Source organism: Pavona decussata, unplaced genomic scaffold, assembly GCF_977016875.1.
Source record: "Pavona decussata unplaced genomic scaffold, jaPavDecu1.1 SCAFFOLD_161, whole genome shotgun sequence".
In the NCBI taxonomy this organism is placed as follows: Eukaryota; Metazoa; Cnidaria; class Anthozoa; order Scleractinia; family Agariciidae; genus Pavona; species Pavona decussata.
In genome coordinates this window covers 1,694,701-1,710,838 of record NW_028145572.1, presented here as the reverse complement: position 1 = coordinate 1,710,838, position 16,138 = coordinate 1,694,701, and the positions used below count along the sequence as shown (strand labels likewise).

Genomic DNA, 16,138 nt, shown 5'->3' with positions numbered 1-16,138 from the left:
GAGTTGCCATATTTGGTAATACGCTCGGCATGCCGTTGTGTTTTGTGGTTCAAAACAAATTTAATGTATAAGTCAACAGAAGCCGGTAAATGCCCGATGCGATAAATTATTCAATTTGGAAAATTTTCATAAGGAAAGTGTTCCCCACTTTTAGGAAATTGTAACGTGCAATTAGCCATTTCCTCGGTTAGTTTTTGCTTGCTATATTCAAGCAAGAAGAATTTCTTGTGGTTCTGACCGGTTCTGCGATGCTAGTAAGACTACTTGCCAAAATATATAATTGGAAACAATGCCATGTTTTGTCTTGCCGTTTGTTTTCCATCCAGATTTAGAACACCCTAATTTTGGATAAAGTTCCAGTTGAATGCGATGCTTTTCCTGTTTCATTTTGCTCAATTTCACTAAAATAATCATTTAGACATGGCTGCAAAATGTTATATTTGCAACACACTTCAGTTTCTTCTGTAATCAGAAGAACTCGTCTTCCAGATACTCTATTTTCCCGCTTTAATTTCGGTTTTAAACCCTTTGTCGGCATTTAAATCAAAAACATTGGCTCACAACCTAGTTCACGAATCTTCCACAACAGTGTAATAACTCTTAATTTATGCTAATTTCTTACCACAAAAAGTTCCAGCCGCTGTCCAAGTTGTATAATTAACGGACTCCTTGAATTCCTGAAGCTTTCGTGAACGCAAGGTTTTGACTAGGTAATTCACGCGGTTTAAAGATATGATGGCGATGAAGGGGTAGGGATTTAAAATCACAAGGTAGGTATAGTTTTTTTCTTCTTTCAAACAGACGCAAGTCAACAAAGAAAACAATTCGAATATAAAGCATTCCTGCACTGGCTGGATTCTTTCGCCCTCTGATAACATTTGCGACAACCTTTTTTCATCAACAACACTTTTAACATCATAGCCTTTGTGTATAAGCACGCTGAGTCGATTTTAATTTCTTTACAATTCAGAATAAAGAAAGATATCGTTCTTATTTTCCTAACGGAGAGTTGTACTGATAACAAACTGGCTCAAATCGCTTTTGTTGATCTGGACTGATTCAAAGCAAGATATGGCAATTTTTGATTTTTAGCTGATTTTCTTTTAAAATAAGCCAATGTTTGGTTATTTTATAATTTCCTAATAGAAATGAAAGACAGAAACAAATCATCGCCTATCAATATAAGGTTTGTGCAGTGTATCGGAAATTCCCTTTAGATGATTAATATTTTACTAGATTTCAAAAGACTATTAAAAGGAAACCACTCATGCAGTGCAGTTTTTACAGGTGATGCCGGAGTAACTGAGTGAGTGAGACTTTCTGCAGTATTTTCTCTTTAGCATTATAGATGATACTCTTATGAATACACTCTGGAAGTAAGAGTTCCTTTGTGTATATTTATCGTTTTATAAATGGGTAAGGAAACAGGAAGTAACTTTTCTCGACCAATCCCTCTAGTAAATCAAATTGTAAACCCGAGTGTTTGGAGACGCCATTATGAAATAGTTTCTTTTTATCGTTATTTAGTTCCTCATATATAATTTACATCTTTGCGCGAATCCAACTTTGGAACCAGTTATAAAGCAAAAACCTACTCTAATGACAAAAAAGTGCCCGTGGGTACGTCACCGAAATTTACAAAGAATTATTCCTCAGGGTTTATTTTTTTTTTTTATTTTATCCACGCTAAGGTGCGCAAGCTTTGACTTGAATTTTAAGTCGTCATTTGTACGGTGAAATAAAATCCTTGTATCACATCTCTTTAAAATATACAACTGCTCCGTTGAAGTTGTATCGACAGAATAAGACGATCTATGATGCGTATCGAGGACATTGTTCAAGCTGAAGAGTAAGCGTTGTTTGTGATGAATGATTGAATATGAAAACACACAAATCAACACATACAAAATATCACATCAAATCTGGCTGGCAAGGCAACTTTGGTGCAAGTTCTGTAGTCAAAACTTTTCACCGATGTTTTTAAAAAATAAAACCAGGGTGCCTCCGACAGTATCCAAGATACTAGATCGCTTTAGACCAAACAACAATTGCGACTCTCGTTTCTGTCATTACCGGAAACCCCAGCGGTTTGGCGTAAAGGGAAAAACATGTTGAGAATTATGGCATACTTCCAAACCTTGCGGTAAGCAAATATGTAGGAATTATAGGAATTATATGCAGCAGAATGGAGAAGATCTTCTAAAGACACTCTTTGGCAATTAATTCCCTGCCAGATCAGAAGCAGTTTATAACTAAAAGAAACAAAACATGGTAGACTTGTCCGGGAATCCACCGTAGTCTATTATATTCAATTTTGGATCTGTAAGGCTGCAACGGCGGCGTCTTTCTCAGCGATTGTCAAAGCTGATTCAACCTTCTGTCCATGGCGGAAAGTAAACTCTCAACTGCTTGTTTGTTTGTTTGTTTGTTTGTTTGTTTGTTTGTTTGTTGAGAATATTACCGAAACATACTGTTGTTTTCGGATTGTAGTTTACTTTCGTGTGCAATTCTAGTTCTGTTAAGTCATAGCAAGTTTTAAAAATAGGTACGTATTGCGTACATGTGGGTAGTGCTGTGCACTGAGTGGGGCGTTAAGGTTCTGTACCACTAGTTGTCGCGTGCAATATGAGTGACTGTGTAACAAATGGTAATATTTCATAAGGACGAAGGTGGTACGCTCGCCATCAGTGGATGCCATCAACAACTTGAGGACAATCTCAAGAAATACATTTTGCATTTTGCTCATTAAACCGTTCCTGGTGACTTTCAACGCAAGTACACAGACGCTCCTGTGGCTCGTTGTTTTTCACCCAGACCTAATTTATTATGTTACGAACTAAGAAATAAGTGTCCTAACGTTTATCTAACAACCGTGACTATCTGTGGATCACTATGAAGAGTTTATTTTATTCATAAACCACATTACAAAGATAAAATTTGACTCATAACCGGATTAACACCTGCCTAGTGAATAAGTGCAAACTAATAAGTGGCTTATTGCACCGTATTTTATGTCATAGCATTTTATACCGCAAATATGCTCCAAAATGAGCGGAAAGTATAAGACTTCCAAAGCAAGAGAAAAGACAACACTGTTGAAAGCCCAGATGTGAGAAATGAAAAATGTCGTATACAGCTGTAATGCACAATTTATTCAGCACATAGTTGCGTAATATAAATGGATGATTTTCCGAGTCCGTATTAGATAACTTCCCGCTCAGAATAACTTCTTGGTGTTTTTCATTCTTAAAAGTGTCCTTCGTGGCATGCAGGGACCAAGAACTGGAGATTTTATGAGCGCTTCATAACGGTGTATCATGCAAAAATGGACTTCATTCCCATTACTGTACATGAATTGATAATTAAAATACATTGTCAAAATACAGCTCAAGAACTCTATTTCTCTTTTTTCGCCAAAATACCTCATTGTAGACCTCATTAAAGGTATGTAATTACCAAGACATGTTCAACACAGTGTACATTAAGTACAACACCGAAACAATAAACTAAATTCTAAAATGTTATATGAAAACAGTCGATTCTTCGTTCCTTTGCAACTTTGTTATTTTATCGAATATCTTTGTGGGGTTAACCAGACTTCAGATCAATAAAGAATATGTAATTAAAAAAAGCTTTAATGTTACTTCGTCAACACATTTTGTTCTGGCATTTTCTGCTGAATAATAGTGTTCATTATTGTTAAAATTAAAGTACGTAAATACTAGAGAGAGAAAGAGAGTGATTAATGTGGATGCGTAAAAAACGTTTCTTATCACATATACGTATATTTTCTAGTTCTCGCTGCGAAGTACGATGCCGAACAGAGACTCAAAAAGGGGACATACTGCTTGATCTAGGTCAACCAGAATCACATTTCACTTGTATTCTCTAGTTAAATTTCATAATATTTCAGGCAACTCAACATAGAGGAGTTTAAAATTTATCATCCGGATGAACGTTGAATTGAAAATGAAAAGTTTGAAGTCAATTATGAATTTATATCGGGTGGTATTCTTGGGCAACCGCGCCGTCTGGAGACATCTCACTGGCGCCCTTGAACGCACAATCACAAAAGCAGTGGTTGTAAGAGTGTGATTTTTTTAGGACAATTCATTATAACGAGAGGAGACAATACCTTAATGAGCTCTAAAAAGAAAGATATCAGCCCCGTGCTCCAACTGAATAGCAGCTGCTTTCGATATATGGATCACCAACCTCGTTTCTTCATTGAAAGTCGAAATTTTAATTGAATCTAAGAATATGCGGGTTAAGCATCATTTACATAACTGTATAAACAGTACAGGAGCTAGGAATTCGCCGGACCTAAGCAGATGAGCTAGTAAGTTTTTGTACATAATATTTTTTTACGATTACCGTTATAAGGAAACGAATACTAATTCGCAGATATCAAAGTGTCTGATTTTTCTCGTTATGGAAGGATAAAAATTTCGAATATCAGTCTTTTTTTTTTCTCTCTTTTTTTTTTAATCTTAAAGCTAACCAATAAATGCCGAACATGTAATATCGATTAATAAGTCTCTGTATAATGGCTTGGTGAAATGGATCTACTTATCACGCGCTGTGAGTGATCAAACACAATTTTAAATCCTACGGGGTTTTTTGAGAATGATAATTTTGCTAAGAAGAATAATTTGCATTTGTTATCCATAATTTCTATGACTGTAAATGCACTCCTCTTTAGCTTGCTAATGATCGAAAAAAACGTTATTTAACTGACTTATTTCAGTACAGAAGTCTCGGCTATAAGGAAGGAAATTGATATTCACTTATCTCTAGTCCGTTCAATAACGCGTAACCTTATTTTAACAGGATTTTGAAACCAGAATTACACCAATCGCCATGAAGACATGCACAGCGATACTGCTGTCAGTGCTGCTAATGAACAAGATAAGAAGATCTGACGAAGCGGAGGAAGAAAAGTAAGATTTTATTTCTTGAAACTATCGCAAAACTATTAGACAAACGTTAAATGAGAGTAAGCGTGGCATCATGCGTTTTCAAGTACAGCGCCGCGGGAATTAAGGAGACCATTGTTGGTGTTTCATCGTTCATCAAAGGCGCGAATCTTTGTCAAATTAACTCTTCACTGAACGTTAATGTTTTCTTGTTTATTTGATATCTAATACCAACCAAGTGCAAGAAAAATACTTTTATATTTAGTTGCCTGTATACTTAAATGCGCGAGGCCACAGTCTGTAAAGGATATTAAAATATAATGGCAGACTGATCTTTGTCACCGTGTGAAACAGCGGCTGTTTATGTCGCACGCAATGCAATGGCGATATTAGAGATTAATGGCATAAACTATTGAGGGTAATATAAGGAAAAATATTTCTTTTTTCGCCTTTTTTATACACTATAACAGAAGAGTGGAGATACCCTTTCCGCCTGAAAGCAACAAACGCTAGTTTTAACCGCAAGAGTTACTTCAAGTGATTGCCATTTTTTCATATATAATATATATTTTTCGGTAACATGCTGACCTTGATCTGCTTGATTCATGCTATTATTGTTTTCAAAAATGGTAATACCAGGGTCAACCGGATACAGATATATAAAATTGAAGAAGTGAATAAAAATTTTAACTTTACTATAACCTTAACTATGCACTCAGACAAGTCACACAACCTTAAAATTAAAGTCTTTTTTTAAACTGGCTCTAAGAACAAATTAAATAACTTACTTAGATGTGGCATTTAGCTTTCGGTGTTTTGAACAATATAAACACTACACGAATGAAATATGAAGAAACTGCTGTTTCATGAACAATAGTGAGCTTGAAAACCTGATTCGAACAGAACTTACTGCTTGTTATATCAGTTGACCACAGTCAGTTACACATGCGTTTTTGTCGCACTTTTTTAATGCCACTTTTGTCGCATTCAAGTTGCAGCTCAGTTCAATACGCGTGTTTAAACTAGGGGTGATTTCAGGGCGATTCATCACTGCGATATCACAGAGGTTTCCAACATGTTTGAAACTTAGTACAAATTTGCAAGATTTTTCAGTCGCAGGCTTGAGCGAGAAAAATTGTAGGGAAATGCGACAAAAAGTGCATCAAAGTCGCAGTGTAAAGAGGCCATAGGACAAAACTTATATCAAAGTACAATTGTTTTATCATAGGGCAAAGATAGACTACACAAAATCGATGGAGGAGGCTTTAAAACTTTCACAAAAGATAAATGAAGCTTTGTCGAAGCATGATAAGAAGGTGCGACCTAATGCTGGAGGTAAGAACACGCATCTTAGATGATTATCTGGTCTTCACTGAGTTGTGGAAACATACAAAATGAGGAATTTCAGTGGAATCCACGGAGTGGCTCTTCTCTCCACTGTTTCCAGATCGAATTGGAATTCGGAAATGTTGGTTTTTGTGGAGGGAGGAAAACCGGAGAACCCGGAGATAAACCCTCAGAGCAGGGACGAGAACCAACAACAAACTCAACCCACATATGACGCCGAGACCGGGAATCGAACCCGGGCCACATTGGTGGGAGGCGAGTGCTCTCACCACTGCACCATCACTGCTTCCACATACGAGAATATTATACTCTATAATGCTCCAAAGCCATTTTGTCCCTGAAACGATGTATTCGGTCGTTTCAGTGTGTTAAGCAAAGAGGACTTCTGTTTAAGTTTTGAATGGCCCTTCCTAGGAATTTGGAATGAAACAATATAAAACGTGGAAATTAACGATCAAATAAAATAACGCAATTTTTTTGATTTCATGAAGCGTCAATGACTATTTCGTAAGTTATCTAGAGTTATTCAAAGAGAAGCCTTTTTGTTGAACGAAGGTGTTGCGTAGTCCTAGCAGATTATGATGTGATGTTGGTTACTCCTAAGAACCTTTTTGTTGCCTTTATTTGATACCATTTCCGGCAAATTTGTGATCTACAAGTTTTTGACGACTTTTCAACATATCTTCTTTATAACGTTCTGACGAAACATAGTTTAAAGTACTGTTTCCATATCATTGTATCTTCAGATAATTCAACATCACTGAATTGATCTTAGTTGATACTCGAGTAAACGGTCAAACAATATAAATGGAAAATCGTTGCGTCACGATTCGAACAGCGGAAGTCAAGTTATATGTGTGCTTAAACCCAGCCTAATAATAAGCTGTTGTTATTAACGGAATCAAATTTAATTGTTTTTCTCTCACAGGTCCTCCAGTTATGGTAGACGTAGAGTTCAAGATTATTTCGATCGGAGAAATAAAAGAGGCTGAGATGGTGAGAGACAAATATCAAATTAGCTCAATCACCCGAACACTCCCTGGGGTGGTGCTACTTCTATTTAGATTATTATCTGAATTGAACTTAGCTGACTCAGTAACTTTTTTCATTTGCTTTTTGGTTGTTGTTTGTTTGTTTAATTGTTGTTGTTATTGTTGTTGTTGTTGTTGTTGTTGTTGTTGTTGTTGTTGTTGTTGTTGTTGTTGTTGTTGTTGTTGTTGTTGTTGTTGTTGTTGTTGTTTTGCCGTTTTATAGCTTCACAAAAAAACGTGCAAAACTGGACGGTGATATTGATTTTTGACGATAAGCTTTTGGAGATATCCCATGCAAACTGGCAAAGTTTTTATGACAAATTTAGACTTTTATCGTCGATAACTCGCTCCTGTCAAAACAACCGCTTTCAATCTCCATCAGTTTGTTATGGTGAACATTAAGCAATGCACGAACTAATAAAAGAAAACAAAAACCTCGCGGAAATAACAGAATTAACGTCTTCTATCCTCTTCTGCATTATGTATGTTATTAGTAAGCAGGGAATATAACTTTGCTTAGTTACCCTTCGTGTTCTCTTCACAACCAAATATAAAAGTTTTTCCTTCCTCAGGAATACACAATGGACATCTTCTTCCGCCAGTGGTGGACTGATCCAAGACTAGCGCATAATTTCAGCACGCCATTCAATATGGCGGGAGATGCCACCAAGATGATCTGGACGCCGGACACGTTTTTTTGGAATGTAAAAGCTGCAAAATATCACAGGGTGACACGGGAAAATATGAGAATAAAAATACATGGCGATGGAAAGGTCTACTTCAGTACAAGGTAAACAAACAAGTTTTGAGATTTTGTGGTTGCATTCGTTGTAAGGGAAGCAGAATTTATAATGGTAATATAATTCAGTCTGTTATCATACAAGGCATAAACAACGCCGTCGTGCGAATTGTTAAATCATGGGAATGTTTACAGCCCGACTTGAACGGCCGGAAGTCCCAGTTTTACCAATTAATCGTATCTGTAACAAATAGGAGTAAAATGGGAGGAAACGTTTTTTTTTTTTTTTTTTTTTCAACTTATCAACATTTTTTTTTCTTTAGGATTACATTTACAGCGCAGTGTGACATGAACCTCCGTTTGTACCCGATGGATATTCAAGAGTGTCCTTTGATCATTGAGAGCTGTAAGTATAATAGTTAATAAATGAGACTTTCCAATGAACAAGTCAATATACCGTCCCGCTGTTTCAATGCAGGATGCTAGCCATTTTTACCCCTTTCATCATAGCACCTTTTTCGGTAATTTTTGCTCAATGAAAGGACGATTTCTGACGATCAGGAAGAGCTGAGGCAAGATGGTGGTTTTATAAATAAATGACCTCATCATTACACAGTATACTGCTTCATGTGTTCCACCACCCTCAAAGATCTACTTCATTGAAGGCTCCTAATACCGGATACCTAAAAGAGGGGTGCATTAAACGCTCCTTTGTACAGTCACGACCCGTCCGAGCTTCAAAGAATCTAGAACTGAATTCCAAGCGAATTAATAAATTAATGTTGCAAATTTCTTGGTATATCTAGTCTTGGGATTATTCGAGTAATCGTATTTAATATCGATCTTTCAACCCATCTACATTAGATGCCCATACTACAGCAGATGTTGATTATCAATGGAGAGGAGGCAAGTCACAAGGTGTTGAAATCGTTTCCAAAGAAATGGCTCAGTTCGACTTTGTTGGAGCTAAGACTACAACCAAGGCCAACACCAATAGTAAAGGTAAGCTTTGGAAATGATTTCCGTGGTGTGCGTTTTATCAAACGAAGATTACTACAATGTGCAAGTAAAAAGATTCATCAGTTATTAGGAATAAAATCGGGTTTTCGTCACGAACTGTCCATCTTGAAATTGGCTTTTGACGACACATGTATGCGTCATAAAATTGTTAACCTTTTGTTTCTACAATCATGCACTGCTACTGTCAGCTTTGCTTATTCAGAACAGTTGCCGATGACGCCGACACATACTGAACGATCTTATCGGTCGCGTACCTTCAAATCTGCTAACAACTCAGAAAAATCTCTGCACCCACTGCAATCAATTAATATAACCCCCGTTTCAAAGTGGCATCTCTCTTATCGGCGGCGTCTATCTTGGTAAGGTTTCAAACGAAACTGTTTAAATATGTCGACCTTCGAACTACATCATCGTAAACAGTGCAGAGCTGCAGATTTCCGCAGATTCAAAGTTCAGTACAAGCCTCACATGTTTTTCATTTATATTGATATTCAGGATCTTTTGCCAGCCTCCGCGCGTTCTTTACCTTCAAGCGCCGAGTGTCATACTTCATCACCGCGACCTATATGCCGGCTGTTGTTTTAGTGATTCTTAGCTGGTGCTGTTTTTGGATCAACCGTTCCGCTGTGCCTGCGCGGGTCACACTCGCCATCACAACAATCCTAACAACCATACTACTGTACGGAAGTGTTAACTCCAGCATGCCAAAGGTAATTTCAGTAGTGGGTACAGTTTAGGTTAACCTTGATGAAACTTAGGCTGATGCAACAATTACCAGAAAATGTCTTCAAAACTTGTCTTAGGCATCAGCCTAAGTACTGTTATTCAGCATACATCATGCATATGACACACAGACTGTGTGAATATCTGTTCACTTAATCCCTAAAAGATATAATGTTGCCATCACCTGCATTCGTCCACGGACAGACGTCTGAAGAACAAAGTCGAGAAAAGTCCATACTAGTGACGTTCCACTATTCAGCGTGAGGTTATGGCTTAAAATCAGGGCCCGGTGTATCGAAAGCCGGTTAACGCTTAAAGTGCCCCTAACCCTTCAATTTGTTTTCTTTTGGTAGATTTCCATTTCTGTGAAGGACTCATTTTCAAAAAGTTTTTTCAAAAATATTGAATCCTTTTTTTTTACGAGCGCTTAAAGTTACTGAAATTTTTAAATTTTTGCGCACTTTAAGCCCCGCTGGACAAATTTTTGTCTCGTGGGCTCATTAGGAACGAGCCAATGAGAAGCGACACTTTCTTCGCTGTGACGTAAGAAAAGGCCTCGGATCGTTATCAGAAGGAATCTTACGCATGCTGATTCCTTTCTCTACATTTCGAGAGTTGCTGCATCCAAAAACCACACATTTTCAAAACCATTTTCTCTGTTTACAATTAAAGCATTACCGCGAATCTTCGGATATTTTTGCACGATGTCCTTTTCTTACGTCACGCTCCATATTTGGCCGAGTGGGGGACTAATGCGAACGATAGGTGAAAATATCGACAAGACTGCCTTCACTTCTAGCGCTTGTAAAAACAAAAGGATTCAATATTTCTCAAGAATTTTTTCGAAAATGGGTTCTTGAAAGATATGGAAATCTTCCAAAAGAAAACAAATTGAAGGGTTAGGGGCACTTTAATTATAATGCTTACACCGGTTTTGTTTCTGTTGTTGAAAATACTTTCCGTTGCTAATTTCAAATCACAGTTTGAAAGCTGCCAAATCACAAGTGTAGGACAAAAAATAAAGGAATCCACAATGTTGAGCTTTAAACCGGACCTCAAAACTCAGATTGAAGCTGAGGAGCCGGGCCTGGAAGAAAAGCTCAGATGCGTGGCACTCGGCTTCATCAATGTGCAGATTTTGAAGTCGTTTAACAGAGACCATTTTACGGGAAAACTATTTAAAGTTAACATTATATCTTAGTTATAATGTAGTTTACAGGTAGTATTAAAGCACAAAAATTAAGCTTGATTACCATACAGCGCTTTTCACATTGCTGACCCTATCAGTATGAAAGACGCATGTCACGTATCAACACTTAGTATATGCCCTTTCTCGCCACTAGATTCCAGGACCTCAGTTGGCAGAACATCCGAGCGGTGCGTGGAAGGGCATGGGTTCGATTCTTGTTGGAGTCTCATTTTTTTTTCCTACTATTCCCATACTCGGGACGAGATGAATATTTCATCCCTTCTAAAAGTTAAGCACATACCAGCGAGACTCACAAATGTACAAATTAAAAAATAACTCACTAAGGGTTGCCGTGCCAAATTTCCAGGCGGTTTAAATAACGCTCTCTGTTTGACGTATCATGATTGACAGGTCAGTTACAGTAAAGCTATTGACTACTTTCTTATGACGTCACTGGGTTTTATCTTTATGTCGCTACTGGAGTACATCTTTGTTCTTAACACGGATCCGCGATTCTGGACCCAGAGACGAAGGGAGGAAAGACCCGAAAAGATGAAGTCGGTATACAAGGTCAGTGATATTCAATTGTCATTAATTTGTTGGATTTGTAGTTTTCACTAATAAAATAAAACCTATAGCGTTTCTCCTTATCTCAACAGGTTGTTTTCTTCATAAATTCTTTCTTATTGTTCCTTTTTTTACGTTCAAACCACTTACCCCCTCTTGAAGTAACAAAAAATACTTCCAAAACACGTCAAACTCACGAATGCGCGATCAAGGCATGTTACTTTCTCTTACAACGATATTTCCCGAATTGTGCATTTTATTATACTTGAATCATGTATCGCTTCCATGTAACTCTTATGATGTGTTTTAGAAAGTAGTTACAAAGTAGCATCGAATTCGAATCACCATACCGTTAAGTTCCGATAGTAGCGACCCTTCAAAAGTAACGACCCCCTGAATAGCGAACCCCCAAAAGTAACGACCCCCCTCCCCCCCCAAAAAAAGTAGCGAGATTTACTTTATACAAATACCGAATGCCTTTATTGTTTCCAATTCATAGTCAAATTTTTAATGTACAATACTAATATCTTCGTGCATGGACAAATTGATCACGATAAGGTACTTTACAACAACGGAAAGCCTTAAGCCATCATTCGTCCTTGACATCAGTTCACTGATGGCGTAAAGTGAAAACTAAACTAGTAGAATTTCGTATTAATTAACAACAGGAACGTTTCTTCATTCATGCGATAGTCCGGTAGACCATCGATGTTTATTTCACTGTCCCTGATACCAGAAATTGGTAGTGCAAATGGTCTTAATTCTGTCTGTTGTTTGAGCTCTGCGCAAATCGTATATTTTTTCATTTCGGAGAAAAGAGTCAGCGCTAGCTTGTTTCATGATTTTTGTTCCCCGAAAGTAACGAGCCCCAAACGCTGCTAATTCCGAAAGTAACGAGGGTCGCTACTATCGGAACTTTACGGTACTCTTTTTAGAACAGATAGCTTTCTAAGTTACGACAATACGAGGAAGGAGGCAACGCAACCGAAGGTGCCGGGTTCCAAGTCCTCAGCAAACTAGCTGGAGTTGTTCCTCGGTAGCCCCGAGTTCAACTCCTCGGCCGAGCTTGTAAATAACCAGTTGGTCTGCCTCTTGTCAGTTGGGATTTTTAATCGGGTTACGTTTAATTTGAATTATTTGTTTGTTAAGTTTAAATGGTAGACCCCTTAGTAGCTTGTGCTATAGACACTGGCCTTGGCAAATGTAGGTTAATGTTATTGTTGTTATTCTTATTCTTAATTCTTATTCTTATTCTTATTCTTAAAAATTATTCACCAAAGTGGAGGTAAATATCCATCACTTTCACCGACACTGAAGTGAATAATTGTTTTAGTATATACCACACAAGCTGAATAAGAAGTGGACCAAAAATTACTCTATTTTTGACAATATACCGACAAATGCCGGGAAAATTTAAAATCTCGCGCGCCGCGCGGTAAGCGATTTCTTATTGTAAAAAAGTTCCGCGGAGTCTAGCTTTCTTGCAGACATATAAAACTTCTGGAGGCACTTGTTTAGTTGCTCACGTGTCTTTTCTTCGATTGTTGTGTGAAATTTGTCCCGTTGTTGAAACCATACTGCAAAACATTAGATGTTTCATTGTTTACATTGTAATTATAGTGCTTGACAGTTTTCGTGGAGTACAATTCAGGGAGTAATCGGGCGAGTAATTTCAAATCGGCCGAGCGCGTAGCGCGAGGCTGATTTGAAATTCCGAGCCTGATTACCCCTGAATTGTACGACACGAAGTCCTATAACCGATTAATTGTGTCTGAATAAAAGTCACTGGACCAGTTAGTTTCCTCCATTTTTCTTTTCCAGTTGAAGCTGGACAGCTTACCTGGTCACAATTTTTTCATTGATTTTGATGTGGTGAAATTTCATTGGCTTGTGGCATTTGCTACTTGATTTTCATTGGTTCTTTAACTGTCCGATTTGACCTGTCCGATTACAAGCTTCTAGTAATCGGACAAGTCAAATCGGACAGTTTTGGAGTTACATAGCAAAATTAAGCTATAAATATGGGATGTTAGGAACCAATCATATTCAAGCATTTTGTTATTGACACAATTATTATTATTATCATTATTATAATTATTATTATTATTATTATTATTATTATTATTATTATTATTATTACTTAATTTGATTTTTATAACAGATTAAGTAATGATGCCATCATTAACTTAACACAGGAGATCCCTCAGGATACTCTTGTTACTCTAATGGACAGCAAGAACAAGCCAGACGAAGAGATTCCCATGGTACCTCTGAATGGACCCAGCAAAGAGCCCGAAAAGGAACCTCCCAAGGCACCCGCCACTGTAAAGAGTCACTGGATCGACCTCGTGTCCCGGCTTCTTTTTCCAGTCGTATATTTTTCATTCGTAGTGTTTTACTGGGTTCACTACACAAACCACCCAGAGTCTGCTATCAGCTCGAAAATGACTGAATAAGCTAATCTGTTTCAGTGAAAATAGTTCTGAGGGCTTAGATGGGACGGTCTGTATAACAGGTGACGTTAAAATCTTAAAGTATGCAAGAGCTAACGGTAAAAACATGGGCTGTAACAGTAGAAAACATTTGAATTTCCCAGGATGTCAACATGACGACATATTTAACAACGCTAACTCATCCCAGGCCTCCCGCAACTACAAATAGGCGTGTTGTGCGATCACGCCATCTTGATACCCAAGATCCTTCAGAAGTCACCGAGAAAGAAACGGGCTTTGTGCATGTTAATGTTAAAAATTTTATTTTTCTTGTTATTATCTAGTTGCATTATGACACTTAACTCTAATTTCTTCTATAACAGTTGATGTTAATATTTTTGGCATTTTAGCACAATACGTAACAGTAAATCCCATCTAAGCCCTCTAATTCACTTGAGTAAATCTTTAGGTTGCCGTTTTAGTTACAGCGCTCAATTAGGTTGATGTTTTATATTTACCTTTGCCCAAACGACGTCGTTTATTGCAAGGCACCGGAATTCTTCACTACTCAGTGTGAGATGAACAAGTCGAGATAACAGAGTGAAAAACGAAGTGAATTTGGTTCTATTCAAATTATCAGTAAGGTTTTTCTCACTTTTTTAACATATGGTTCACTAACCCTTCTATGAGGCTTGAGCCAGCCCTTCCAGATTTTGATCTTCTTTGGCGCCCTGTCACACCCAGGAAAAAAAAAACAAGAAAAACAAAGTAATATGTTAAGCAATGTGTTTTGCTTGCGACCTGGACCCTAGATTGGTTTGCCTACTGCTGTATAAATACTACGCGACATTTGAAAAATGTGTTGGAAAATAATTTCCACTTATATATAAATTTTTATACAAAATCAGTTGATGTCGGTGAATGTAGCTTATCAGTAATGGCAGGGTCTCACACTAGACAGAAATACGAATATTATAGTCACAAAGAAAACTTAACTCAAAAGCTTGCAGACTGTAGGTTCTGCGGTTGGCCTTAGTTTTCCACTCAGGAGTTTAGTTCTTTATTTGCTGACTCACCATCATAGTTTTAGGACGTAGGGGAGTATGATAGCTTTCTCACCCTTTAGAACTTGCACCAAATTTTTTTGAAAAAAAGTCTGACAGCTGAATGCAAGGTTGGCTAGTCAGATCTCTACAATTATACTACGTTAGGGTAATATGTTGAAAGCTCAGTAAGGGAATAAGTACATGTACATGCTTAAAAAGTGGTGATGTGCGACAAAATTTGCAACCAGGAAGAACCTGGCGTCCATTTATATAATTAAAATTAGTGATTACTAGATGAAATTCAACGTGTCGGTCTGAATTGAATTATTCAAAATACAGACTGGTAATTGTCATATAATATATGTACAGATTGTATTATTTATTACTATGCTATAATACATTAATGACCACAATCTATCTTAGAGAAAGATTGCTTGCGCTAAGTAAATAATTGCTAATAGATAACAGTAAAGTGTATCTCATTGTTTGCTTGGCAATGCCGATCAGGTCAACAAAGCATGACGGTATATCGTCCGTTCCGAAGCCCGAGTTTCTAAATTTTCATCTAATCAGAAAATAGAGTCCATTGCAAGAAAGATCACAAAGTCAGTTTAACAAGTTTGAGGTTCTGTCGTTATATTACAATTATTTTGAAGGCTTTCAAAAAATCGGAGAAATATAGAGACTGTAGGGATTTAGGGGACGCCATCTCAGAATTAGAGACATTTGTATGGAATTTGGACAACCTTTGAGAGGTCACAGCCTCGTAACTACGCAATGAAACATACCCAAACTTGGTGAACTTACTAATTTTTATGCGATCCTTCTTGCGGGTTTATTTCTTCATGTGACGCAGTTTGAATAATGTGTAAACTAGGGCCCGATATATTTATGAATTTCGGAACGGGCAATTATGAATGATGATTCACTTTATCACTGGCCTTACTACGATGCACTGCAACCTCCTCTTACACAACCTAAATGACTGCCTATGCTGATGAAGCTGTAAGTTATTTACATTATCAATATCATTACCAGTTATTTGAAAATGATGGCAGTTTATTAAAATATTCATTGTTATAAAGCTACAGTTTTGTCTAAAAGGATTAAAATGTCCGTTATTCGTAA

At 37.3% G+C, this 16,138-nt stretch overlaps 1 protein-coding gene across 4 annotated transcripts in view; it reads left to right on the top strand.

Annotated features, from left to right (window-relative positions):
- The window catches only part of LOC146464680 (gamma-aminobutyric acid receptor subunit alpha-2-like), an 18,492-nt gene extending 2,354 nt beyond the window's left edge, over positions 1–16,138 (top strand). For 2 of the 4 annotated variants that reach the window (XM_085129654.1, XM_085129656.1), the window contains 9 exons: positions 4,831–4,940; positions 6,145–6,251; positions 7,192–7,259; positions 7,867–8,084; positions 8,357–8,439; positions 8,898–9,035; positions 9,549–9,763; positions 11,377–11,535; positions 13,728–16,138. In XM_085129654.1, the coding sequence (XP_084985780.1) occupies positions 4,861–4,940; positions 6,145–6,251; positions 7,192–7,259; positions 7,867–8,084; positions 8,357–8,439; positions 8,898–9,035; positions 9,549–9,763; positions 11,377–11,535; positions 13,728–13,988 (1,329 nt within the window). In that variant the 5' untranslated portion in view covers positions 4,831–4,860 and the 3' untranslated portion in view covers positions 13,989–16,138. Of the gene's footprint in view, positions 1–619; positions 771–3,616; positions 4,340–4,830; positions 4,941–6,144; positions 6,252–7,191; positions 7,260–7,866; positions 8,085–8,356; positions 8,440–8,897; positions 9,036–9,548; positions 9,764–11,376; positions 11,536–13,727 lie in introns of those variants that run through there. The other 2 variants (XM_085129653.1, XM_085129657.1) reach the window with 2 other exon arrangements.